This window comes from Pleurodeles waltl, chromosome 12, assembly GCF_031143425.1.
Source record: "Pleurodeles waltl isolate 20211129_DDA chromosome 12, aPleWal1.hap1.20221129, whole genome shotgun sequence".
Classification (NCBI taxonomy): Eukaryota; Metazoa; Chordata; class Amphibia; order Caudata; family Salamandridae; genus Pleurodeles; species Pleurodeles waltl.
The window spans coordinates 238450463-238478308 of record NC_090451.1 but is presented as its reverse complement, the minus strand read 5'-3'; the positions used below and the strand labels follow the sequence as shown (position 1 = coordinate 238478308).

Below are 27846 nucleotides of genomic sequence, written 5' to 3'. Positions count from 1 at the left end.
TTTTCTTGTAACAGGAGAGCAAGACTAAGCCCGTGGCTGGTGCAAGCGCTTGTTTGACACCAAGGGTTTTGTTCCTTTGAAGTTCCCTGTTACCAAAGGGCAGGTTTCTCGGAGGAGGGTGGTTTTTTTTGGGATACAGCGTCTGTGCTCGAGCTCCTTCTGAGCCATAGGATGTTCTTTTCCGAAAACACGAACAACCCTGACCTTATTTTCATTACCTCTTCCTACGTGTATAGCCCCAAGCCTTTTCTCACTCTTTCTGTGCTTCTCTAACTCTGGCCATCTCTATCTGCCCTTTCTATCTATGCATCATATTCTACCCCTTCATACTCTGCTCCTCCTCTCCATGTACCTTTCTAGAAGTTTATCTGCTTTGTCGCTTTGCAAATCTCTTTCTTTGGGCAGCTATGTCCCTCTGCAGACCTTCATTGCTTGATACACTCATTGTGGGCACCTCCAGCTCTGTGCACGTGGTACCCGAATCCACAACGAATCCACCACTAATACTCACTTTTCTTCTTTTCCAGTAGCTTTAGGCGGTTGATAGTAAGGCGCAAGTTGACTCGCAGTCGCTCTGATTTGAACCCCGAACCTGGCATGGTGTCCTCTTCCTGTGAGGAGAATTGATAGTCCAATCAAATTGACTGTAACACAATTTGAATGTAATTAACACAATGAGTTTGTGTATGGAGAAATGTCCAGAATTGGGTATCACAGTGGGAGACCTCAAGGGCTCGGTTTCTATGCTGCTACTTGTCAGATGGCAGATGTTGGTTCAGGAATATTTTTAAGCTTAGAGGTAGCGTCAGCTGTTTTACCAGCCTCATGCATTAAAGCAATGCAGAAGTAAAAACACATACACATAAACAAACATAGATAGGGCTTTAGATTAGCCTTCTTTATCAACCAGTTTGTTAAATTGCTATTCACATTTTGTTTTCACACATTGTACATGAAGAATGAGGCACTGGGCCAATCCACTTCAGCCACTGGCTCTTCTTACGCTTTGATGGATGGTATTTTACCCGGCTGCAAGTGCAGATACACCTAAAAAGTAGTGCACTTCGGTGCCAAGGATGGTTAGCCAATATCTCCTTTCATTTCCTGTATGTTTCTAAATGTACCTTTCTTAGTGCATATGCTTTTAAAAAATAATCTGGCTTTGGCACGCGTACAATATTTTTTCATGTGTTTTTTAGCTTTGGCTCTGGTTGTTTTTCGTTAGTAGCACTAATAGTATAGTACACCAAAGGTCTCTAAAACAATAATTGCACATCATAGGTTCACACAATAACAATTGAGAGGATTACACGGAAGCCTAAAAAACAAACATCATTTATTCACGTTCCTAGCAAAAGAGTGTGATTTTTTTATGCAAAGCATTAAAGGCGTTTAAATGCAAGTGCAGTGTTTTTAGTCTACATTTTTATTTGAAAATTAAAGTACATTCTTTAGTTCTTAATGAAGTTCAGCGAAATAAAGGTGATAAGACTCTCAACAAATTATGGGAGATATGTTCTCCGAATTGTAGCAATGATAAGCTGGATAAAGGTGGCACCTCACAGGCAGAGATGGCGACAGTCTGAAAAGATCACTTTTGCAATAGAACATCGAGATACTCAAATACCATGGAGGCTGATAAACAGGAATTAGCTAACCACGTTGGGTATTTTTCAGTGATGCCGGTTAGGTGGCGGGAATAATATATCGAGAAGTAAATGTTTTGATTACAAGCAAAGACCAAACATAATTCATTTTAGCCGCTGCACTTTTCATTTTGAATAGGTTTTCAGTCCCTTTATGGAGTTAGAGAGTTAGACTCCTGGCAGGAGTGCCCAGGGAGATGGTTTCAGAATCTGAAGCCTCCTACGTGGGCAGTAGGACGGGACCTCCTGGGGTGCATTAATACTTTCTATGCTGTATGGACATATTACTGTGGGAGATGGACCAAATACATATTTGTTTAGTAATTCTTTTTTAAGAGTGACGGTTTGTAATCACTAGCTACTCTGCAGGGCTAGAGATAACAGAAGATCACTCTATACAGGCATAACCTTAAAACCAGAAAGGTAGCCGAAAGACACTCTAGAGATGGGGGATGCCAGACTTGGGCACTTGTTACAGAGGAAAACTTGAGAGGCAGCCTAAGACGAAATCAAGGATTATTTTGTGTGCCAGGCAATGTTCTTTAAAGTCACTTCTTTGCTCCAGGGGCCTTTGATGCAGAAATAATATGGACATCACATTTCATGGACCAAGGTAATTGACAGGAACGTCCAGGTACATGCCATGCTAGTAGGATGGAAAATTAAAAAGTATTTACCTGGGTGCTGAAGAACTCTACACCCTGGTTGCGGTGCTTATTAGGTTAGAGAAGCTTCCCATGGACGAGATCAATTCGAAAAGAAAGGGGCAGGCCACCAGAGTTGCAGGATCTGTTGTGCTGATTCAAAAATAGCCCACAATAGTATACTTTTGAAGACGTATTGAATGGAAACTCCAAGTCAATCACTGATAAATGTGTATTTAAAACGTGCTGAATCCTCTTTAAGTGTTGGCCTCTTAGAAATAATAAGAGTTTGAAGATGAGCACAGGGTTAAGATAGTTTATGGAGAGCCAATGAAAGATTCAGAGGGCTAGCTTTGTATAGTGAAATTAATTTTGAGAATTTGTTGGCAGCTCTGTTCTCGGCTAGAGGTTTTTGGACGAGACATTTTCCAGTATGGATGCACCCTTGAAAGCACAGATATAAATCATGGAAAAGTATTTAAAAAAATAGTTTGTCACTGTGTTTCTTATAAGCAACTTGAGTAACTTATTTACCGTCTTTAGTAGTCCTGCGCTCAGACCTGGAACTTGTGATTGTGAATGTTCTCTGGAGTGTGTGATGTAAGTTGGAATGTGTGTGTCTGGGTTTCTGCTAAGGACTCTTAGGAGCTTCAGTGGAGAAAGAGCAGTGTGTGGAAGAACAGCTCCCAGTGGAGTGCCACATCTATACTTGTGTCTGGAACTGGTCTTAAGCCTATGGAAGAAATTGTCTTCACGTAACCTCTGCTTGGATAATATTTTGATTTAACTGTAACCTAGCTCAATGTCTGAACTATAACTTGTTATAAATGCATCTAAAACAGGGCACATTTTCAAAACCGTCACTAATGCAATTACCAGTTCCAGATACCCTGCTTCCAGTCATTAAAAAACATAATCAATAAAAATGTAATACATGAAAAAATGTGTTTGCTCAACATGTACCTTCATGCTCCTCTCTCCATGCAACCCATTTTTCAGTCTGCTTTCTCCCTTAAATCACTACACCAGGCAAATGTCCTACTTCAATTACAGATGTGGTGTCATTATTTTTTTTACTCAAATATGTTTTTGTTAGACACTTCTAGCCATATTTATCTTGGTGTGGACAGGTTAAATCTATGATCTTCGATCTCTGTATTCTAAAAAGAAGGATTCATACTACCATCATTAGCTCATTGGCAGTCGTAAAACATATCCTGGGTACTCAGAGACCCCAGCCCTTGAGTTTCATAAATGAAGTCAGCTCCCACTCAGAGCATGCTCCCATCATTTCAGGCCTGCAATAAGGGCCCTTAGACCTTGGACTGCTTGCCCACCTTGATCGTGTTATTGACATCCACTGAATGTACACAGGAGAAGACTGGATATTTGTTTCACCAACAACAGGAGTAAATTGTGGCCAACCCTCACGCCCTAGTGGAGGCGCTGGGCCATTGTTCGACCAGCAAAAGATGGGCTGCATACTTGCCAACATTCTCCTACTGAAAAGACGCAGGATGCTCTCAGGTTTTTACCAATGAGTAGGCAAGGGACAAATGACCTCGTTTAACCGACAAACAAAACTGTGTTGTGCCATGTTCTCAGTCGGTAACTCCAGAAGCTGCTGCAAGTCAAGCATCTCAAGTTATTGTTAGATCCAGCTTGGGAAGAGCACACCTCAAAGTATAATTGAATGACAAGAATTTCAAGACATCAGTTAAAATGTTCTTTTTTCTTTCCTATTCTTGCGGTGCTACTTAAGGAAGCTGGCTACACAGAGAATGAGCACCCATTTTTGGGGACTATTATAAGGGCTAATCTGAGGTGTGCTGAGCCTTTTGCCTTCCCTTTATCCCGTGTTTGCCACGGCTGCCTCTACTTTTGATCTCATCTGAGTTATTGTGTGAATTTAAGCAGGGCTCTCAAGTTTCCCAGTTCGATGCATTGACTACATCAGGCAATCCAGGAACTTTATTTTGAATTCTGGGTTTAGTAGTCCTTCTGATCCCATTATAGAATCAGGACTGCTCATGGACAACCCTCCTGGAGTTGGCCTCACACACAATACAGTGCATTTTTTTAAACATTTCACCCATGTGGAATTGTCCCGGTTAGTTACACGCAGTGAACTGAACACCTCCCCCATGCATGTGAAAGGAGCTGAAGACCAGGTCAAACCTGTTCGGTTTTGAGTGGCTGTGTGCAGCTTTCTTCAGAGAAAAGGGAAGGGCCTGAAAATTTAGCCTACATAGGGTGGGAGGTGATCAGTGTTCAGGGAACTAAATAACACATGCACAGGGGAACATTGTAAGCCCTTCGGTGTTTACATATTTGACGAGCTCACACGGCAGCATTTGCTCTGGGTACCTAAAAACAATGTAATCATATGATGCTCGCAGCAGGCATTAGATAGTAGTAGTAATGTGGGGCAAAGGCGGTAGGTAGTAGGGCTTGTTAAAACCCGGTAGCCTACCTCCTATGTGGGAAATATAATACTGCTTCGAACTCCCTCACGTAATTCTTCACCACAGCAACCCGGGCAATGTATCTAATGTGAGGAATTCCTTGTCGTATGAAACCCTTGAACACAAAGTCCCACATTGATTTTTTTTCTCACTGTAACGATTTCCCAAAGGAAAACCTTGGCTGTCACAACCTACCACGCTGAATGCCACACCAATGACTCACCTTGAAACAGTAAATCGATTTGCCTCCCATACCTCACATATTTGGTGGAAGATACCGGATATATTTTCAGTTTTACAAGCTTGTTTTGGATCTAGCATTATGTTTTTGTCTATGATACATTTGATTTTTGGATCCTTGTTACCCCCTCATGCCCCTCAAGTAAGCTTTGAGTTATGCCAACATCACTTAAAGTACGAACTTGTTACAGTTTTGTGCAGTTCAATTTTCTGTGCAGTTGTTACAACGTACAGAATGAGGATTTTCTCTCGAATGTACATGCATACACTGACATGGTGCTATTGCAATTGAAACAAATCTACTTTGACTTCTGAAAGTCATTTTTCTGGCTTGTGCTAAACTAGGCCTCAGTTAGGCCTCAACAGCACCTTGGTTCAAAATGGATGACTTTCTGCATGTTTACTTTTCATAGTTTCTGCAGCACATGGTCAAGCAATTAGGTTTATTCCATTGATATTGTTCTCCCCGTTCTTGAAGAACTTTCCAACCTGGACACAGTAATGTTGCAGTTTTTCAAGGCACTCCCGCTAGATCATGGTACTGCTTTCATGCACGATGGTTTCTGTTGTTCTTGTAACTAGACTGTTCTGCCACCTCTGGGTGACGTTAGCATGGGGTGGGCAGAATCAATAGTCATGCAGTGGGGACTGTGTTTAGATGGTAAGGCAGTATGACATTTATTAGAACTGTACTCTGATTTGCTGAAACCGTAATTCTGTTGCTCACACAAGGATGATCTTGCAGAAGATAATACCTTTCTCTGTAGGCAAATAGTGTATAAACTCCAGATTTTTGAGGTAAGCATGAAGACTTTCTAGGGATGCTGTCCAAATTCTTATTAGGTAAGATATGTATGAGGAATTGTTTATAAGTCAGTTAAGCCATAAACATACATTATGCCAACATACAATAAAAGCAATATCAAAAAACAAAACATGGAACCCAGAGCAACATAAAAGAGTGCAATAAAGGGACCAGTTGTCCTACTGATAGAAAGAAAAGCAGCAATATGGAATTTAAAGAGGCTAATAAAGGCCAGTCTCGCAACACCTTAGACGTGCGCAATTATACATAAACTGCATGAAGTTAAGACTATGCAAAAATGCTTAAACATCCATTAAACAACATGCAATAAAATCGATATCTAATAAATAAGAAACATCCCAAAAACATTACGTTTTATATAAAACAATCAATTAACCTACTAATAAATACAATTACGTGCCTAAACTAGTCAAAACCCCTAATTTCATATTGTACAAAGTTATCATTGTGCTTGGGCACAGTACTGAATATATGACAAAATGTATGAAGTACAGAACGAACTATATAACAATAATAAAGATGCAAATACATGCTAATCATAAAATGTGCAAAGGAGAATATAATAAAATGTATAGACTTTATTAGGCTTTGAATGCCTCTGAGATGGTGCCCATAATAACGGTGTGCTCACTGTGACGCAACCTAGTAGGATAGGGGCCTGTAAGACATCCAAAAACTTGGAGCCTAATAGGTGCACTTGACATGGCAAGTCACATAATAATGAATAAACAGCTCTTACCCCATATGCAAGTACCTACCGATCCTGAAATATACCAGAGCATATAGTAAAATATGACTCTAATATTGGCACCTGAGCAATAGTAATGGTGTGCTAGCTACGACTCAACCTAAAGGGATAGGATCCTATTTGCCCTAGCAGCCCATCAGGTAAAAATACACTTTACCCGTCATAGCAATGCACCCGACAACCATGCGTTTGCCCCCACCCCATACTGTCATACGGCGGCCTTGGTAAGAGACTTAAACATTTCCAAGAACTGTACCAGTCTAATACTCAACATTGTATTCATTAGATCTAATGACTCTACCAGGGCCGTCCTGCATGACCTGGTCCCTAATTTATTGTCCAATTTCTTATTGATTTTGCTACCCATTAAGACTTATGATACTTCTTGATTTTGCTTAAATGTTTGTATTGGCCTATTACTGAAAAGGCCTTCACAGCATTGACTCTTTCTGCATCTGCATATTATAATGTTTGCATTATACCTTTTGAATTTCTATAATAAATCATTTTAAATTTATTTTGCTACCATAGAACTCACTTTTTGAGTCTAGCCTTACTTAAATAATTGAATGTTTTGGTTATGAGTTTAGCCTCATCTTGGGACACACTGTCTCATAAGTTTGAAGTTTAACACAGCTCCCTGACCCATTCATCCATGGGTGTGGGAATGAGGAAATATTTTGGGGTGTAACAATTTAGTAGTTCTTCACACCCACAAACATTTGTCAGGAGAGGGTGGTTGGGAGATAGGAGGGCTCCTCCTAGCTTCTTTTAGAGATTCCTTTTTTGCCCATTTTTTTTATTGAGACCACTGTAGATTTTCCTTGTGGATTTTTGTTGAATTCTTGATGTGCAGCGCTGTTCCTCAGCAAAGAGTTTTGTAAAAATCAAAAGGTGAATGATTTTTGTAACAGAATGTTTTGGTGTGTTTAAGCACTGTCATTATGTTATGTGATGGATTATTATGCTGCATGTGAGGTTTTTGGTTATGTAATGTTGATTCTGGGTTCGCTCGATATCTGTGATCTTGATGCATTTGTCTTATTTGTTAACTGTGTTGTGAAGTTTTGAGTTTTATAATTGGTTGATTTGGTAATCATATTAGTCGAAATCTAAGATCTGGAGATACTACTGTTGAACTAGTCTGCTGAAAGGTTGTGTGTTTTGCAAGGTGCCAGATTCGCATAGATAGGGATTTCATTTTAACTGGATTCCTTTTCAAGGTTCACATGACTACTTTGCGTTGTTTTTGTTTACAGGAGTAGGTACACTAGCTGGAGGTGGGTTGCCGCTGGATTGGAGTTTGCCTTAGTGTGAATAGAGTTTGATAAGTGCTATGGACGTACTAGTCTTGTTTTTATTGTATTTTTAGTTAACACTTTTTGTTGTTTTTTCAGCAACAGACAGTAAACCAGTAATTACAGAAACATTTCAACACTGCAGACGTTAATGAGGTACACAATACTCATTGATTAGAAAGCCCTTCCAAGAGCTCCCTGGTAGCTTCCACGCAATTAAAGTCTCAAATGCACATATTTAAATTGTCCAATGGTTACTCCAGTGTTGGGAAGGGCTCAATTCATATTCCCCAGTAGCGGGCCCAGACTCGTCAAATCCTACTATGTTTGAGCACAAAGTCCTGTGTAATGTATAAGGGGCAATCCAAACCCAGGTAGTGGTCCAGTCAAGTTTAAAGTTTGTTTATTTCATGAATTGGAACTCCTAAGAGGTCCAAATGTTTGACCAATCCCTGAAAATAGCATAAAAAACCTAAGAACATTGAATAAAAAATTCCAAAGGAAAATAAAAGATATCAAAGTTATACAATTTCAATCCTCACATAATATATCGCAGAAGCAAATCTAAAATTGAACAAATTATTCATAATATTCAAATTAGCCTCTTAAGCATAAAACATTAATATTCAGAGGAAAAGAACCATACAGTGCCTCAGACAGTGCAACGCGGTACCCTAGGGAAACTTCTCATAGAAAATCCAAGCGTACCGTGACATTTTCTTCAATGAAACAGTTGTGTAGCGTGGACTTCCAGTCCGGAATAGTAAAAAAAGCAATCAGTATGATCCTGGACAATCAACCCTTAGCAACAGGGGGAGTGATTATAAAACACCAAAAGATGTTATCATAAACCTCAGGTCTGCCCTGAAGAATAAATTTTCAATCTTCATATTTATCACCAATACAAAAACACTCAAAAGAGGTTTAAAAAAGACTGAAAGAATTTAAAAATCCTAAAACACAATCATTCATAGGGAGGATTAAATAGAACTTCCACAGCTTCTCTTGCAGAGTGAATATTAAAATGCAGGTAAAGGGGTTTTAGCCATTGTTTCCTGGCCAGGGCTGAAGCCGGGCAAACGAATAAAACATGCTTACAATTCTGTACAAACAGTTAACAGAGATCATAATTATTATCATATCCATCCCACTTAGAGGTAAGATCTCTACGAGGCAATTTTTCTAATCTCGGCAAAAGGTACAGGCACCTTATCCCATGGGGTAGATTCCAGGCAAGATAGGGCTGAGATTGTTTAAAAATTACCAATTCAGTTAACCTGGTCATTCTCCTCTTATTGCTACAGAACTGTAAGTCTAAGGAGAAACTTTTTAACCGAGATGCTTCTTTTAAAAGAGTTTTAAAAGTAGTGTCCGGAAAGGATTGAATCAAATCTGGGTTTAGCTCAAGCAATTGTAAAGCTAAATTATAATTTAAAAAAAACTTACATTTTTCTTTTAGTCTACTAAACATTTCTATAAAAGCTGGGTTTCTTAGGGTAAATGCCTTACTTTGGGTTAAACTTCAAGCCCTCCTAACCACAGACCCAAGGCCCAGTACAAAGACATTCTTAATACCAAATTCAAGCTTTAAAGCTGCTGCTGAGGCCGAGTTATTACAGAAGACTAGGGCCCTCATTACAACCCTGGCGGTCAAAGACCGCCAGGGTTGTTTCGTCAGAAGCACCGCCAACAGGCTGGCGGTGCTTCCCATGGAATTACGACCATGGCTGAAGCGCCGTGGTCGCACCGCCGGGACTGGCGGTTTCCCGCCACTTTGGTCCCGGCGGTTGTAATCCCCCAGGGCAGCGCTGCTTGCAGCGCTGCCCAGGGGATTACGAGTCCCCCTCCCGCCAGCCTTTTCATGGCGGTATGAACCGCCATGAACAGGCTGGCGGAAAGGGGAGTAGTGGGGCCCCTGGGGGCCCCTGCACTGCCCATGCATCTGGCATGGCCATGCAGGGGCCCCCTGCCATGGCCCCATGGAGCTTTTCACTGTCTGCATAGCAGACAGTGAAAAGCGCGACGGGTGCAACTGCACCCGTCGCACCGCAGCAACACCGCGGCTCCATTTGCGGCTCCGTGTTGTGGGCGACATCCCCACCGGCCCAGCGGGGATCTCAAAATGGCTACCGCGGGAGTGCGGCAGCGCGGCGAATACAAGCGCCGCCCGCCATTGTTGTAATGAGGGCCTAGGTGTCTTAATATCTGCCCTTCCGTCCCATCCAGAAAATTCCATTTAGAGATCTCTGTGCCCTCTAGGGCATACAAGAGAGTGGCTGGGATCTTTATTTGATAAGCTGTTAAGAAATGGTGGAAGTGACGCCGGCCAACTGGTGTAAAAAATGCAACTAAACCTTGTGCTTGAGATCGAGCCCTAGAGGCATTTTTGCGCATGTGATCTTTGTCACTGAGTGAAGAAGAAGACATTTTCCCAAAGAAACAATAGGATTTTAACCGCTCTAGCTTGTGTTGGCCCAAGAGCCAGGACAAGTTAATTTTCTTACCCTGTTTTTTTCCCAAGGAAACATATAATTTGGGATTCAGATTGATTAATCTGCAGATGATGCTGTGTGGAATATAGGTGTAACGCCACCAATCGCTGATTTAAGCCTTTTGGAGTAAGGTCAATCACAACTATATCATCTGCATATAGAAGACAAGATAGTGGATATCCTCCAATTTTAGGTGAAAAACCATCCGTATTTTGCAAAAAACTGGGCAGATCATAGATATAAAGGGAAAATAACTATGGTGCCAACAAACAGCCTTGCTTCAAACCATTTTTTGTAGGAAATTTATCTGACAAGCCCCGTTCTCCTCCTAGCAAAAGTTTACACCAGGTAGAGGAGTGCAAAGCTATAATCAAGTGTAGCAGGTTTGGGGAGACACCTAGCTCATATCTTTTTTCCACAGTATTTTCCTTTCCACTCTATAAAAGGCTGTAGAAAAATCTATAAACACTGCATATACTGTTCCCCCTCTTCTCCAAACATATTTTTAATTTTTAGTATGCAATAGTAAAATATTTTCCAGGTTACTATGTTCCTTTCTAAAACCTGCATGTTCCAGAGAAAGTATCTTGTTATCCTCGACCCCAGAAGTTAAGTGTACTAAAATACTTTTTCCAAATATCTTGCCAGTTGCATCCAGTAGTGCGATTTGGCAATAGTTTATGGGCAAATATTTATCACCCTTTTTATATAATGGGACTATGACACTCCCTGTCCAGGAGTCAGGCACTCTACTTTTTAAGTAGCAGGCACGGAAAACCGGGTGAAGGATTTTTGCCCAAAGCAGAGATTCAAGTTTAATTAAGGCCATCAGGACCTCATCTGGGAACATTGCTCCTGAATTCCTCATTGTCCTAATGAGCCTCGGTCACGGAGGGGGGACCCCAACAATTCTCTTTTTAATTGGTATTTTTACTCCAATCCATTTCCCATGGCTCTCTCACTTAATTTTCTGCGTAAAGTGCCAATATGTAGTTCTTACAATCAACCTCGGCTTTTGGGGGGGCGCTGGACGATTTACACTTTCTGCAGCCTTTAGAAATAATATCCCAAAATTCATGGGATTTTTTTTGTCGCCGCTGCTTCCCTCACTGCTATCCACATCTGCTCCTCCTCTTCCCTTCTTATGCCTAACTTCACACGTGCTCTTCTTCTTTTTAATCAATAAGGGTATTCTCTTATTCCCATTCATGCTGTCTCCTTACCAATTTATTAATTTCTCTATTTAGCAATAAAATGGATTGCCTTACTTTCTTCTGTGGTGGCTTAGGACAATGATACGTGACGCTTTGAGTTATATACTCAACTAATTTATAGAAATAATTTAGTAGATCCACATTCCATTCATCTCCATCTCTCACTAAGCATTCAAGAGCTTTGTTTACAGAAGACATTTTAGTAGGGGGCCCAAAAAATTCTACCTGTTTTCCCACAAAAGCTAATGACCTTGCCCAAAGGATTCCAAGAATCTATAGGGGAGAACTGCATTTTTGACGAAAGAATGAGAATTTTATGATCACTAAAAGATGTATTCATAACTCTAATATCCTCCACTGATTGAGCAATATTGTAAGAGGCTAACATGTAATCAATAATTGAGCTACTCTGTGGAGATTTATGTGTGTAAGCTGATGGATGGTCGGAACGAAAACGCCCATTTAGGATAATGCAACATAGGTCTATCAAGCCTTTCAATAGTGTGTATCCTCTTTTATCCGTTCTGATTCTAGGGGAAATAGAATTGGCGGAATATTTAAAGTGGTTTCCCTCTCTGAGTCCTCAAAAATGGAAAGGGATGAATTGGAAATTTTACAATTTAAATCGCCCATTATTAATAACTCATCTACACTTTCATGTAGATTAGAATAGATTACTGATATTTGATTAAGCATAAACAATGGATCTCTATCAAATTCCTTATCTGGAGGAATATAAGCGTTAACTATTAACAGGGAGTTTTTTCTGCCACTCTCTAAAATCGGATACACTCTCACAATCTGAAAGAAATTTGAGGAGATGGGCAGACTAACATATTCCCATTTAAATGTATTGCTTAGTAGCATAGCAACACCTCCTTTTGCACGCCCTATCTTTGAGGACTGTGACAGTCGGACATTTGCCAATGCGGCAGTCCGAGTGCCATATTTCAACCCTGGCAGTCGAGTCGCTGCAGGGGGGGGGGGAAGCCACCAGGATCAGGGATTCCGGCAGTCTGGAGGGAGGTGGCTGTCCTAATCCGCCAGGGCAACGCTGCTCTGGGGATTAAGACCTTGTTCTCCGCCAGCCATTTCATGGCAGTAGCATCGCCATGAAAAGGCTGGTGGAGAACAGGTGCAGGCCCCCCCCTGGCCAGCACCCAAGCAGCCCTTGCAATGTTCTCTATCTACTTTGCAGACCGTGAACATTGCAAGGGTGCTGGTATAGCCTGCAGCCTACAGTATTGCCGGCAGCTCGATTAGGAGCTGGAGACAATGCTGTAAGCGGTTTCCCACCAGGCAGAAACTCAGGTTTCAGTCCGCTGACTTAGCAGGAAACTCTTAATAGGCCCCGTGGGCAGGTAGCCAGTAGGGCAGCAATCTCCCCATCCGAACTCATAATCAGGCACCCAGTCTTTTAGTGGCCTCTTTTGAGTTCTCGTAAAACGCTATCAGTTATGTAGATTATCGCATTGCTATAATCTTAGCTTCCAATGAAGCCATACTAACAAAAACGCAGGTTGTTCAAAATACTGCAGCCCACCTGGTCAAAAAAATGCTTCCTCGTACTCCGTCATCCACCATTCCTAGAGGCCGTCATCCACCATTCCAAGAGGCCCTCATTGGCTCCTGATTATGAAAAAGAGCACTATTATAACTACTCTGCCTGACATATAAATCATTGTCAAGCAAAAGTCCTAAATACCTGCAGGATTGACTCACTCTCTACCAGCCTGATAGAAACCTAAGATCTAAAGATCAACTTCTTCTATGCCCTCCTTGCATCCATACATAAAAATTTCAGAGGCTGGGCGTTTTCTTATTTTGCCCACTACCACTGGAACAGGCTTCCTCTGTTCATTCATACATGCACAGACATTGCTAGCTTCAAAAAATATTTCCCGACCTGGCTGTTCTGAGTAGATATTATTTACGTTCTCTGTCCATCTCAGTGCTGAAATGCTTCTTCAGCGGTGAGTCGTATTGCACTATATCAAGAACCCCTTAACATAACATAAGCCACAGCAGGGTCCCTCTTGTATCTATCGCTATCAATGTTGTCTGTGAAGTACAGCAAATTTATGGTCTTATTGAAGCCCCCAATTCCAGAACCCTTTCAAACATGCCAGCACCTCCTCCTAGAAGCCCTGGTGTTTACTGTAAGCCCAGGTTGGGTGTTTAAAATCCCCAAGTGTCGTGCCGCACCATAAGCAGGTCCCAGTTGTAATGAGCCCATCCTCCACAGCCTCTCACTAGTAAAACTAACCTGGTGTAGGTACTTGAGCTGTATTATGCGGTATTGGGATGCAGTGGCTGCCTCCCACCAGTCATCACCTGTGAGTAATCCTAGGTCCTGGCCTCCCACAGATGCCCAAAGGAGTCTGGCAATTTGCCCATAAGCATTTTGTACATCAATGAGATCTTGTGGTCAGAGACGGATGTTAAGAGCACCTTGGCCTCCAGCAGGCTATACACAGGTATGCTTTGCAATCCTGAAACATACAGAGCGAGTGTGTGCCAGATTTGCAAAATGTAATACAATTGAGTGTGATGAGGATACAGTCTTCTTGCAGCTTAAAAACAAAAAAGCGTGATCATAGTGCTCTGCATTAAGTCGCCCAGTCCAGAGATCCCACTTTCTAAATCCTTCTAGCCTCGCCACCTATGGTAATCACATCCTGGCCAATGAAGAGGTCTCATGTGTTAAATGTCGGGAACAATCCAGGTTCCCCCTCACGCAGCTCCAGGTCTTAAATACCACTGAGTGGCCTGGGTAGTGCCGAAGGTAAGGTACTCCTGTATACACTGTGCAGTAACTGTTCGGCACAGTGCCCATCCTCCCAATGCATATGCCAGGTCCTGGACCACCAACCTTGCCAAACCACACTCATTCAGGACTGCTAGATGTGCAGCCCTGTAATAGGGTAAAATGTCCAGGGTAGCTATGCCACCATCAACGACGGAAGCACAACATTTGGCTAGAACGATCCTTGAAGGTCCATGATGCCAAAGGAATCCTCGCATGAGTGTGCGGAGGTGGAAAAAGAAACAGGAAACATGGTACAGGAAGATCTGAAGCTGGTAGAGAAGACATGGTAGGGTCACATTTTGAAAATTGCTGATCTCCCTCGAAGGAAGAGGTCGAACAAGGTCCACAATTTAAACTCTTGCATCACCCTGTCAACTTATGGCTGTGGGTGGGAGTCTCACATTTTCTGGTGGCCCTCCGTCACGTATTCCACTCCGGGAGAATGCGCTGACCCTCTGCCATGGCACGAGTGGGGTGTCATGGTCTGATCAGGTAAACAGATGATTTGGCCTTGTTCAACTGTTACTTAGAGAACTCTAATGTGGATGTGGAGGGCTCAAGGGCCAGACCATTGGGGTAGCCATTCTGCAAGCGGTTCAATGGAAGGGTCAAAGAGTAGTGGCGACTGCAGACATCCCTAACTCATTCCCCTGTCTAACTGTAATAGCGCAGAGACCGCATCCGCCACTCAAACCCTAGCTGACAGATTTGCGTACAGCAATTGTACATAACCAATAAATAGTAATAAATTGTGGATCAAAGTTTATCTTTCTTAAGAGGGAGAACAAGTAAACCAAAACCACAGAGTCAAAGGCTTTGCAGAAATCCACCATCAGCAGCACCTGGGTGCCCGGTAGTCTTTCCAACAGGGCTAGTGCACTGTGGAGCCAGTGGATTTTGTGCCTCCTTGCCCATTCCAGCATAAAGCTGGACTGAACTGAGTGGATCAGTGAACTGATCACCCTAACTTGACTATTAGGCAATGCTTTTGCTTAGATTTCTTTTTCTATGGTTAGCAAGATTTCTTTCTAATTTACTGACTCTCTCCTATTTAGGTTGAGGAGACAATATTTATTTTGTTTATTTGTGTTTGTTCATTGAAAACATCTGAACAATTGTTTTACCATTCATGGAGAAGATGCACTTCGATTGGTCAGTTGGCCGACGAGTTGCACTGGGACTGATGAGTCATCACAGAGTTGCGCTGTCATTGGTTGGTTGCTGTCAAAGTCGCACTATGATTAGTTGACCTTTGACATAGCCACGTTGGGACTACCTGTTTAAGTATTTGTTTTGAGTGGAGTTTTGGATTCTTTTGAGGAAAATAATGGGTACAGTATTAGGAAAATCTAACATCCCTTGCATCTGCTATAGGGGGGACAGAAAATACAGGCAGAAGGTTGGCTTGCATACGTGATGCGGACAAACATTGGGCTCTATAAGTGTTCTTGGAATCATGCTTGGCATTAATACAACTCTGTTGACAAGGACTTGCAATTTCCTTTAGAAGGTGCCTTTAATGTTAAAAAGCTAGATATCTTAAGACAGACAAAGAATGGGTGAGACCAATACTTAGACCTCCTCAATTCAAAGCACTGGATAAATGGGATAGAATGGCTACAGAGAAAGAAAATAAAGAAGCAGTATAAGGGTTCGCTGAGGATGTGGTTTGAAACCAATTGGGATAATCAAGAGAGGGCTTGGAGAGAGGATATGGTGCAGGGAGTATGTGTTTTCCCTTCAACAGTTAATGAAACAACTGACAAGAAGGAAGCTGATGAGGTTAACAAGGAGAACCTTGCTAAAGAAAAAGATTCAGATGAGGAGGATAGTTTTTTAAGTGACCTTTTGAATTCTAGACATACTCCATATACACAGACTCAAGTGGGTACAACCCTAGTACCTGCTATGGGTGCATCAGATAAACAGAGAATGAATGCACATGGATTGACAGTGCTTGAAGTAACAAATGCAGGTATGATATTTAACAAACAATTCACCTACAAATACATTGATGCATTTGCCTGCTATTGATACTGTGCCTCATATTGCTCCTGTATCTCCTGAGCCTAGAGCAAGAGAGGTTAATATTGGACTCTTAAAGATCAAATGTGGATACATTTTACAGAGAACTGTTGATTTAAATAGATTTATGTCATACAATACAGATGAAATTAAATACTTAATCAGAGAAGCAGCAAAGTGCAAATGAAGCACATAGCAACCTTGTGGATGTTGCTGATGCATATGAAGTCGACATAAGCAAAATTAAGTATTTACAGAGAAAGCAGAATGGATTTGAATGAAGCAGAGACAAAGGAAATGTAAGTATTGCCTTTATGAGCTCATATCAAAGACTTAGTTGAAAAGACCAAATAGAAGGTGATGATTGTGCCGACAAAGATTAGAAATTCTTCGGATACTAAATGCAAACACATGAAGTTTATTTGAGAAGTATGGTGTACAAGTCATTACTTCTTATGTACTGCTCAAATGTGGGGTGATATTCAAGTCCTTTAGTTTTGGGAATTAGTTTATAGCTGTACTCCTATTTTTAGCTTTTGGCTAATGTTTCTTCACCTCAGACCAGAGTACTGTAGATTTTAGGTTGCTCATGTTTTTATTGTGTCTGATATATGACATTTTTGCACTTTATCAACACATTTGTATTTTAGCAGTTGATCTGGTTTGCTTTGAGTTTTTATGTTAAGGTACATTTTGTTAAACAGATTCAACTAACAGCACATTTTTATTGCTGATTGTTTATTTTTTTAATTGAGATTATTTAATGAACCTAATTGGGTTTAAAATGAAGTTTCAAAATTAAATATGTATATTTTTAACTGTGTGGCCGGTTTGGCTGAGACAATAAAGAATTTAAGATTGAAGGTTTAAGATTGTGCAGACAAAGCTTATTCAGAAAAACAACAGAAATCAGATGAAGGGTTCTGATTTAAGTTTTGTGTAGCCTGACAGCTTTAGAATGAATGGGTCACAGAGCATGCAAGACTTCAAAATGAGAAATGAGATGGTGCGGACACAGGGTCATAGTGGAGGAAGTATGAATAACTCTGGAGTGAATGCAAATAGTAATTTGGTGAAGACAAGTCCTTGCTTGTCATTTCTGTGGTTGAATCAAGCACTGGAAATGCAGCAGTAAGCAGAATCCAGATCAAATGCAAAATGATTTTGTTCCTCAGGTCCAGAAAAGATAAATCGGATGCAGACCCAGTTGGTTGTTCCAGAAAACCAGCTCCTGTGTCAAATAAGCCGTCAGAGACAGTTTCATGCGAATGTGCCTGTAACAACAGTGGTGTAGCAAAACATAAACAAAATGCGACAGAACCCATTAATTCGGAGTAATGATTTTCCTCAGTCTTCCTCATAGACCAACGTCCTGTGGGAGATGAGGATTGCATGCTTGGTGCAGTCCTAGAGGTAGATCCAAGTGGCGTAGCTGGTGGGGTGAATGGCCATCCCACATCATGTTTAATTGGCAGTGGTGCTACTCGCTGTACAGTTTGTTTTGTGGAAGTTCCAAACCTACCCCTCTTAGGAACAGAAGTCCAAGTTGCAGGCATTAGCAATAAACCAATTATTAGTATTATTAGTCAGTTTACTGCAGATGTTACAGGTAAAATATGATTACTAGAGAATAATCATCAGTTAATATTGTGTAATTGGAGCCTTGTTAATTTACTGGGCACAGATTGGCTTGCAAGATTAACTGTATGATTTACTGCATACTGGGTGGTATCACAATTGAAAGCCAAGATGAAGATTCAGTCTTTAAAATAAAATCACAGGACACAAGTGTAGGAGGTTGGCTCTGTATGTGCTATTTCAAAGTAAGGAATAGCATGCACAGAGTCCAAGGGTTCCCCTTAGAGGTAAAATAGTGGTAAAAATAGATAATACTAATGCTCTATTTTGTGGTAGTGTGGTCGAGCAGTAGGCTTATCCAAGGAGTAGTGTTAAGCATTTGTTGCACATACACAGACAATAAATGAGGTACACACACTCAGAGACAAATCCACCCAATAGGTTTTTGTATAGAAAAATATCTTTTCTTAGTTTATTTTAAGAACCACAGGTCCAAATTTAACATGTAATATCTTGTTCGAAAGGTATTGCAGGTAAGTACTTTAGGAACTTCAAATCATAAAAATTGCATGTATACTTTTCAAGTTATTGACAAATAGCTGTTTTAAAAGTGGACACTTAGTGCAATTTTCACAGTTCCTGGGGGAGGTAAGTTTTTGTTAGTTTTACCAGGTAAGTAGGACACTTACAGGGTTCAGTTCTTGGTCCAAGGTAGCCCACCGTTGGGGGTTCAGAGCAACCCCAAAGTCACCACACCAGCAGCTCAGGGCCGGTCAGGTGCAGAGTTCACAGTGGTGCCCAAAACACATAGGCTAGAATGGAGAGAAGGGGGTGCCCCGGTTCCGGTCTGCTTGCAGGTAAGTACCCACGTCTTCGGAGGGCAGACCAGAGGGGTTTTGTAGGGCACCGGGGGGGACACAAGTCCACACAGAAATTTCACCCTCAGCAGCGCGGGGGCGGCCGGGTGCAGTGTAGAAACAGGCGTCGGGTTCGCAATGTTAGTCTATGAGAGATCTCGGGATCTCTTCAGCGCTGCAGGCAGGCAAGGGGGGGATTCCTCGGGGAAACCTCCACTTGGGCAAGGGAGAGGGACTCCTGGGGGTCACTTCTCCAGTGAAAGTCCGGTCCTTCAGGTCCTGGGGGCTGCGGGTGCAGGGTCTCTCCCAGGCGTCGGGACTTTAGGTTCAAGGAGTCGCGGTCAGGGGAAGCCTCGGGATTCCCTCTGCAGGCGGCGCTGTGGGGGCTCAGGGGGGACAGGTTTTGGTACTCACAGTATCAGAGTAGTCCTGGGGTCCCTCCTGAGGTGTCGGATCTCCACCAGCCGAGTCGGGGTCGCCGGGTGCAGTGTTGCAAGTCTCACGCTTCTTGCGGGGAGCTTGCAGGGTTCTTTAAAGCTGCTGGAAACAAAGTTGCAGCTTTTCTTGGAGCAGGTCCGCTGTCCTCGGGAGTTTCTTGTCTTTTCGAAGCAGGGGCAGTCCTCAGAGGATGTCGAGGTCGCTGGTCCCTTTGGAAGGCGTCGCTGGAGCAGGATCTTTGGAAGGCAGGAGACAGGCCGGTGAGTTTCTGGAGCCAAGGCAGTTGTCATCTTCTGGTCTTCCTCTGCAGGGGTTTTCAGCTAGGCAGTCCTTCTTCTTGTAGTTGCAGGAATCTGATTTTCTAGGGTTCAGGGTAGCCCTTAAATACTAAATTTAAGGGCGTGTTTAGGTCTGGGGGGTTAGTAGCCAATGGCTACTAGCCCTGATGGTGGGTACACCCTCTTTGTGCCTCCTCCCAAGGGGAGGGGGTCACAATCCTAACCCTATTGGGGGAATCCTCCATCTGCAAGATGGAGGATTTCTAAAAGTTAGAGTCACTTCAGCTCAGGACACCTTAGGGGCTGTCCTGACTGGCCAGTGACTCCTCCTTGTTGCTTTCTTTGTTCCCTCCAGCCTTGCCGCCAAAAGTGGGGGCTGTGGCCGGAGGGGGCGGGCAACTCCACTAAGCTGGAGTGCCCTGCTGGGCTGTGACAAAGGGGTGAGCCTTTGAGGCTCACCGCCAGGTGTTACAGCTCCTGCCTGGGGGAGGTGTTAGCATCTCCACCCAGTGCAGGCTTTGTTACTGGCCTCAGAGTGACAAAGGCACTCTCCCCATGGGGCCAGCAACATGTCTCTAGTGTGGCAGGCTGCTGGAACCAGTCAGCCTACACAGATAGTCGGATAGGTTTCAGGGGGCACCTCTAAGGTGCCCTCTGTGGTGTATTTTACAATAAAATGTACACTGGCATCAGTGTGCATTTATTGTGCTGAGAAGTTTGATACCACACTTCCCAGTTTTCAGTGTAGCCATTATGGTGCTGTGGAGTTCGTGTTTGACAGACTCCCAGACCATATACTCTTATGGCTACCCTGCACTTACAATGTCTAAGGTTTTGTTTAGACACTGTAGGGGTACCATGCTCATGCACTGGTACCCTCACCTATGGTATAGTGCACCCTGCCTTAGGGCTGTAAGGCCTGCTAGAGGGGTGTCTTACCTATACTGCATAGGCAGTGAGAGGCTGGCATGGCACCCTGAGGGGAGTGCCATGTCGACTTACTCGTTTTGTTCTCACTAGCACACACAAGCTGGTAAGCAGTGTGTCTGTGCTGAGTGAGAGGTCTCCAGGGTGGCATAAGACATGCTGCAGCCCTTAGAGACCTTCCTTGGCATCAGGGCCCTTGGTACTAGAAGTACCAGTTACAAGGGACTTATCTGGATGCCAGGGTCTGCCAATTGTGGATACAAAAGTACAGGTTAGGGAAAGAACACTGGTGCTGGGGCCTGGTTAGCAGGCCTCAGCACACTTTCAATTGTAAACATAGCATCAGCAAAGGCAAAAAGTCAGGGGGCAACCATGCCAAGGAGGCATTTCCTTACACAACCCCCCCCCAAACGAAAGAGGATGAGACTAACCTTTCCCAAGAGAGTCTTCATTTTCTAAGTGGAAGAACCTGGAAAGGCCATCTGCATTGGCATGGGCAGTCCCAGGTCTGTGTTCCACTATAAAGTCCATTCCCTGTAGGGAGATGGACCACCTCAACAGTTTAGGATTTTCACCTTTCATTTGCATCAGCCATTTGAGAGGTCTGTGGTCAGTTTGAACTAGGAAGTGAGTCCCAAAGAGGTATGGTCTAAGCTTCTTCAGGGACCAAACCACAGCAAAGGCCTCCCTCTCAATGGCACTCCAACGCTGCTCCCTGGGGAGTAACCTCCTGCTAATGAAAGCAACAGGCTGGTCAAGGCCATCATCATTTGTTTGGGACAAAACTGCCCCTATCCCATGTTCAGAGGCATCAGTCTGCACAATGAACTGCTTAGAATAATCTGGAGCTTTTAGAACTGGTGCTGAGCACATTGCTTGTTTCAGGGTGTCAAAGGCCTGTTGGCATTCCACAGTCCAGTTCACTTTCTTGGGCATTTTCTTGGAGGTGAGTTCAGTGAGGGCTGTCACAATGGATCCATATCCCTTCACAAACCTCCTGTAATACCCAGTCAAGCCAAGGAATGCCCTGACTTGAGTCTGGGTTTTTGGAGCTACCCAGTCCAGAATAGTCTGGATCTTGGGTTGGAGTGGCTGAACTTGGCCTCCACCTACAAGGTGGCCCAAGTAAACCACAGTTCCCTGCCCTATCTGGCATTTGGATGCCTTGATAGAGAGGCCTGCAGATTGCAGAGCCTTCAAAACCTTCCTCAGGTGGACCAGGTGATCCTGCCAGGTGGAGCTAAAGACAGCAATATCATCAAGATAAGCTGTGCTAAAGGACTCCAAGCCAGCAAGGACTTGATTCACCAACCTTTGGAAGGTGGCAGGGGCATTCTTTAAACCAAAGGGCATAACAGTAAACTGATAATGCCCATCAGGTGTGGAGAATGCTGTCTTTTCTTTTGCTCCAGGTGCCATTTTTATTTGCCAGTACCCTGCTGTCAAGTCAAAGGTACTTAGAAATTTGGCAGCACCTAATTTATCAATGAGCTCATCAGCTCTTGGAATTGGATGGGCATCTGTCTTGGTGACAGAATTGAGCCCTCTGTAGTCCACACAAAACCTCATCTCTTTCTTTCCATCTTTGGTGTGAGGTTTGGGGACTAAGACCACTGGGCTAGCCCAGGGGCTGTCAGAGCGCTCAATCACTCCCAATTCCAGCATCTTGTGGACTTCCACCTTGATGCTTTCCTTAACATGGTCAGACTGTCTGAAGATTTTGTTCTTGACAGGCATGCTGTCTCCTGTGTCCACATCATGGGTACACAGGTGTGTCTGACCAGGGGTTAGGGAGAAAAGCTCAGGAAACTGTTGTAGGACTCTCCTACAATCAGCTTGCTGTTGGCCAGAGAGGGTGTCTGAGTAGATCACTCCATCTACTGTGCTATCTTTTGGGTCTGATGACAGAAGATCAGGGAGAGGTTCACTCTCTGCCTCCTGATCCTCATCTGTTACCATCAACAGATTGACATCAGCCCTGTCGTGGAAGAGCTTAAGGCGGTTTACATGGATCACCCTCTTGGGGCTCCTGCTTGTGCCCAGGTCCACCAGGTAGGTGACCTGACTCTTCCTTTCTAGTACTGGGTAAGGGCCACTCCATTTGTCCTGGAGTGCCCTGGGAGCCACAGGGTCCAGAACCCAGACTTTCTGCCCTGGTTGGAACTCAACCAGTGCAGCCTTTTGGTCATACCAAAACTTCTGGAGTTGTTGGCTGGCCTCAAGGTTTTTGGTTGCCTTTTCCATGTACTCTGCCATTCTAGAGCGAAGGCCAAGTACATAGTCCACTATGTCCTGTTTAGGCTCATGGAGAGGTCTCTCCCAGCCTTCTTTAACAAGGGCAAGTGGTCCCCTTACAGGATGACCAAACAGAAGTTCAAAGGGTGAGAACCCTACTCCCTTCTGTGGTACCTCCCTGTAAGCGAAAAGCAGACATGGCAGGAGGACATCCCATCTCCTTTTGAGTTTTTCTGGGAGCCCCATGATCATGCCCTTTAATGTCTTGTTGAATCTCTCAACTAAGCCATTAGTTTGTGGATGGTAAGGTGTAGTGAATTTATAAGTCACTCCACACTCATTCCACATGTGCTTTAGGTATGCTGACATGAAGTTGGTACCTCTGTCAGACACCACCTCCTTAGGGAAACCCACTCTGGTAAAGATACCAATGAGGGCCTTGGCTACTGCAGGGGCAGTAGTCGACCTAAGGGGAATAGCTTCAGGATACCTGGTAGCATGATCCACTACTACCAGGATATACATATTTCCTGAGGCTGTGGGAGGTTCTAGTGGACCAACTATGTCCACACCCACTCTTTCAAAGGGCACCCCCACCACTGGAAGTGGAATGAGGGGGGCCTTTGGATGCCCACCTGTCTTACCACTGGCTTGACAGGTGGGGCAGGAGAGGCAAAACTCCTTAACCATGTTGGACATATTGGGCCAGTAGAAGTGGTTGACTAACCTCTCCCACGTCTTGGTTTGTCCCAAATGTCCAGCAAGGGGAATGTCATGGGCCAATGTTAGGATGAACTCTCTGAACAGCTGAGGCACTACCACTCTCCTAGTGGCACCAGGTTTGGGGTCTCTGGCCTCAGTGTACAGGAGCCCATCTTCCCAATAGACCCTATGGGTTCCATTTTTCTTGCCTTTGGACTCTTCAGCAGCTTGCTGCCTAAGGCCTTCAAGAGAGGGACAGGTTTCTTGTCCCTTACACAGCTCCTCCCTTGAGGGTCCCCCTGGGCCTAAGAGCTCAACCTGATAAGGTTCAAGCTCCAAAGGCTCAGTTCCCTCAGAGGGCAGAACTTCTTCCTGAGAAGAGAGGTTCTCTTTCTTTTGCTGTGTTGCAGTTGGCTTCCCAACTGACTTTCCTGTTCTCTTGGTAGGCTGGGCCATTTTTCCAGACTCCAGCTCTACTTTTTCACCCTGTGCCTTGCACTGTGCTCTGGTTTTCACACACACCAGTTCAGGGATACCCAGCATTGCTGCATGGGTTTTTAGTTCTACCTCAGCCCATGCTGAGGACTCCAGGTCATTTCCAAGCAGACAGTCCACTGGGATATTTGAGGAGACCACCACCTGTTTCAGGCCATTGACCCCTCCCCATTCTAAAGTAACCATTGCCATGGGATGTACTTTTCTCTGATTGTCAGCGTTGGTGACTGTGTAAGTTTTTCCAGTCAGGTATTGGCCAGGGGAAACCAGTTTCTCTGTCACCATGGTGACACTGGCACCTGTATCCCTCAGGCCCTCTATTCTAGTCCCATTAATTAAGAGTTGCTGTCTGTATTTTTGCATGTTAGGCGGCCAGACAGCTAGTGTGGCTAAATCCACCCCACCCTCAGAAACTAGAGTAGCTTCAGTGTGGACCCTGATTTGCTCTGGGCACACTGTTGATCCCACTTGGAGACTAGCCATACCAGTGTTACCTGGATGGGAGTTTGGAGTGGAACCTTTCTTGGGACAGGCCTTGTCTCCAGTTTGGTGTCCATGCTGTTTACAGCTATGACACCAGGCCTTTTTGGGATCAAAGTTTTTACCCTTGTACCCATTGTTTTGTGAAGAGGCTCTGGGCCCACCCTCCTGTGCAGGTTTTTGGGGGCCTGTAGAAGACTCTTTACTATTTTTAGTTTTGGTTGTCTCATCACCCTTCTGCTGGGGAGTCTTTGTGACCCCTTTCTTTTGGTCACCCCCTGTTGAAGTCTTGGACACCCTTGTCTTGACCCAATGGTCCGCCTTCTTTCCCAATTCTTGGGGAGAAATTGGTCCTAGGTCTACCAGATGCTGATGCAGTTTATCATTGAAACAATTACTTAACAGGTGTTCTTTCACAAATAAATTGTACAGCCCATCATAATTACTTACACCACTGCCTTGAATCCAACCATCTAGTGTTTTCACTGAGTAGTCAACAAAGTCAACCCAGGTCTGGCTCGAGGATTTTTGAGCCCCCCTGAACCTAATCCTGTACTCCTCAGTGGAGAATCCAAAGCCCTCAATCAGGGTACCCTTCATGAGGTCATAAGATTCGGCATCTTGTCCAGAGAGTGTGAGGAGTCTATCCCTACACTTTCCTGTGAACATTTCCCAAAGGAGAGCACCCCAGTGAGATCTGTTCACTTTTCTGGTTACACAAGCCCTCTCAAAAGCTGTGAACCATTTGGTGATGTCATCACCATCTTCATATTTAGTTACAATCCCTTTAGGGATTTTCAACATGTCAGGAGAATCTCTGACCCTATTTATGTTGCTGCCACCATTGATGGGTCCTAGGCCCATCTCTTGTCTTTCCCTCTCTATGGCTAGGATCTGTCTTTCCAAAGCCAATCTTTTGGCCATCCTGGCTAACTGGATGTCCTCTTCACTGGGGCTATCCTCAGTGATTTCAGAGGTGTTGGTCTCTCCTGTGAGGGAACCAGCATCTCTGACTATTATTTTAGGAGTCAGGGTTTGAGGGACCCTGTTCTCCCTAGATAGGACTGGTAGGGGGGAATTGTCCTCCAAGTCACTATCCTCTTCCTCTGAGTTGCCACCCTCAGAGGGGTTGGCCTTTTCAAACTCTGCCAAAAGCTCCTGGAGCTGTATTTTGGTAGGTTTGGGGCCCATTGTTATTTTCTTTATTTTACAGAGTGACCTTAGCTCCCTCATCTTAAGATGGAGGTAAGGTGTGGTGTCGAGTTCCACCACAGTCACATCTGTGCTAGACATTTTGCTTCTAAAAGTTGGAATACTTTTTAAGAATCTACAACTGGTTCTAGAATCTAATTCAAACTTTTACAAACTTTTAAACTCTAAAAGAAATGCTAAACAGGATCTAACACAAGGCCCTAGCAGGTCTTTTAAGAATTTAGAAAACTTTTCAAATTGCAAAAATCAATTTCTAATGACAATTTTGGAATTTGTCGTGTGATCAGGTATTGGCTGAGTAGTCCAGCAAATGCAAAGTCTTGTACCCCACCGCTGATCCACCAATGTAGGAGGTTGGCTCTGTATGTGCTATTTCAAAGTAAGGAATAGCATGCACAGAGTCCAAGGGTTCCCCTTAGAGGTAAAATAGTGGTAAAAATAGATAATACTAATGCTCTATTTTGTGGTAGTGTGGTCGAGCAGTAGGCTTATCCAAGGAGTAGTGTTAAGCATTTGTTGCACATACACATAGACAATAAATGAGGTACACACACTCAGAGACAAATCCAGCCAATAGGTTTTTGTATAGAAAAATATCTTTTCTTAGTTTATTTTAAGAACCACAGGTCCAAATTTAACATGTAATATCTTGTTCGAAAGGTATTGCAGGTAAGTACTTTAGGAACTTCAAATCATAAAAATTGCATGTATACTTTTCAAGTTATTGACAAATAGCTGTTTTAAAAGTGGACACTTAGTGCAATTTTCACAGTTCCTGGGGGAGGTAAGTTTTTGTTAGTTTTACCAGGTAAGTAGGACACTTACAGGGTTCAGTTCTTGGTCCAAGGTAGCCCACCGTTGGGGGTTCAGAGCAACCCCAAAGTCACCACACCAGCAGCTCAGGGCCGGTCAGGTGCAGAGTTCACAGTGGTGCCCAAAACACATAGGCTAGAATGGAGAGAAGGGGGTGCCCCGGTTCCGGTCTGCTTGCAGGTAAGTACCCGCGTCTTCGGAGGGCAGACCAGAGGGGTTTTGTAGGGCACCGGGGGGGACACAAGTCCACACAGAAATTTCACCCTCAGCAGCGCGGGGGCGGCCGGGTGCAGTGTAGAAACAGGCGTCGGGTTCGCAATGTTAGTCTATGAGAGATCTCGGGATCTCTTCAGCGCTGCAGGCAGGCAAGGGGGGGATTCCTCGGGGAAACCTCCACTTGGGCAAGGGAGAGGGACTCCTGGGGGTCACTTCTCCAGTGAAAGTCCGGTCCTTCAGGTCCTGGGGGCTGCGGGTGCAGGGTCTCTCCCAGGCGTCGGGACTTTAGGTTCAAGGAGTCGCGGTCAGGGGAAGCCTCGGGATTCCCTCTGCAGGCGGCGCTGTGGGGGCTCAGGGGGGACAGGTTTTGGTACTCACAGTATCAGAGTAGTCCTGGGGTCCCTCCTGAGGTGTCGGATCTCCACCAGCCGAGTCGGGGTCGCCGGGTGCAGTGTTGCAAGTCTCACGCTTCTTGCGGGGAGCTTGCAGGGTTCTTTAAAGCTGCTGGAAACAAAGTTGCAGCTTTTCTTGGAGCAGGTCCGCTGTCCTCGGGAGTTTCTTGTCTTTTCGAAGCAGGGGCAGTCCTCAGAGGATGTCGAGGTCGCTGGTCCCTTTGGAAGGCGTCGCTGGAGCAGGATCTTTGGAAGGCAGGAGACAGGCCGGTGAGTTTCTGGAGCCAAGGCAGTTGTCGTCTTCTGGTCTTCCTCTGCAGGGGTTTTCAGCTAGGCAGTCCTTCTTCTTGTAGTTGCAGGAATCTGATTTTCTAGGGTTCAGGGTAGCCCTTAAATACTAAATTTAAGGGCGTGTTTAGGTCTGGGGGGTTAGTAGCCAATGGCTACTAGCCCTGAGGGTGGGTACACCCTCTTTGTGCCTCCTCCCAAGGGGAGGGGGTCACAATCCTAACCCTATTGGGGGAATCCTCCATCTGCAAGATGGAGGATTTCTAAAAGTTAGAGTCACTTCAGCTCAGGACACCTTAGGGGCTGTCCTGACTGGCCAGTGACTCCTCCTTGTTGCTTTCTTTGTTCCCTCCAGCCTTGCCGCCAAAAGTGGGGGCAGTGGCCGGAGGGGGCGGGCAACTCCACTAAGCTGGAGTGCCCTGCTGGGCTGTGACAAAGGGGTGAGCCTTTGAGGCTCACCGCCAGGTGTTACAGCTCCTGCCTGGGGGAGGTGTTAGCATCTCCACCCAGTGCAGGCTTTGTTACTGG

The 27846-nt window shown here is 44.3% G+C and overlaps 1 protein-coding gene across 2 annotated transcripts in view; it reads right to left on the bottom strand.

Annotated features, from left to right (window-relative positions):
• The window catches only part of LOC138267762 (IST1 homolog), a 211160-nt gene that overhangs the window by 114192 nt on the left and 69122 nt on the right, over positions 1–27846 (bottom strand). For both annotated transcript variants that reach the window (XM_069216951.1, XM_069216950.1), the window contains exon 2: positions 512–611. In XM_069216951.1, coding sequence (XP_069073052.1) covers positions 512–599 — 88 coding nt within the window. In that variant the 5' untranslated portion in view covers positions 600–611. The remainder of the gene's footprint in view (positions 1–511; positions 612–27846) is intronic.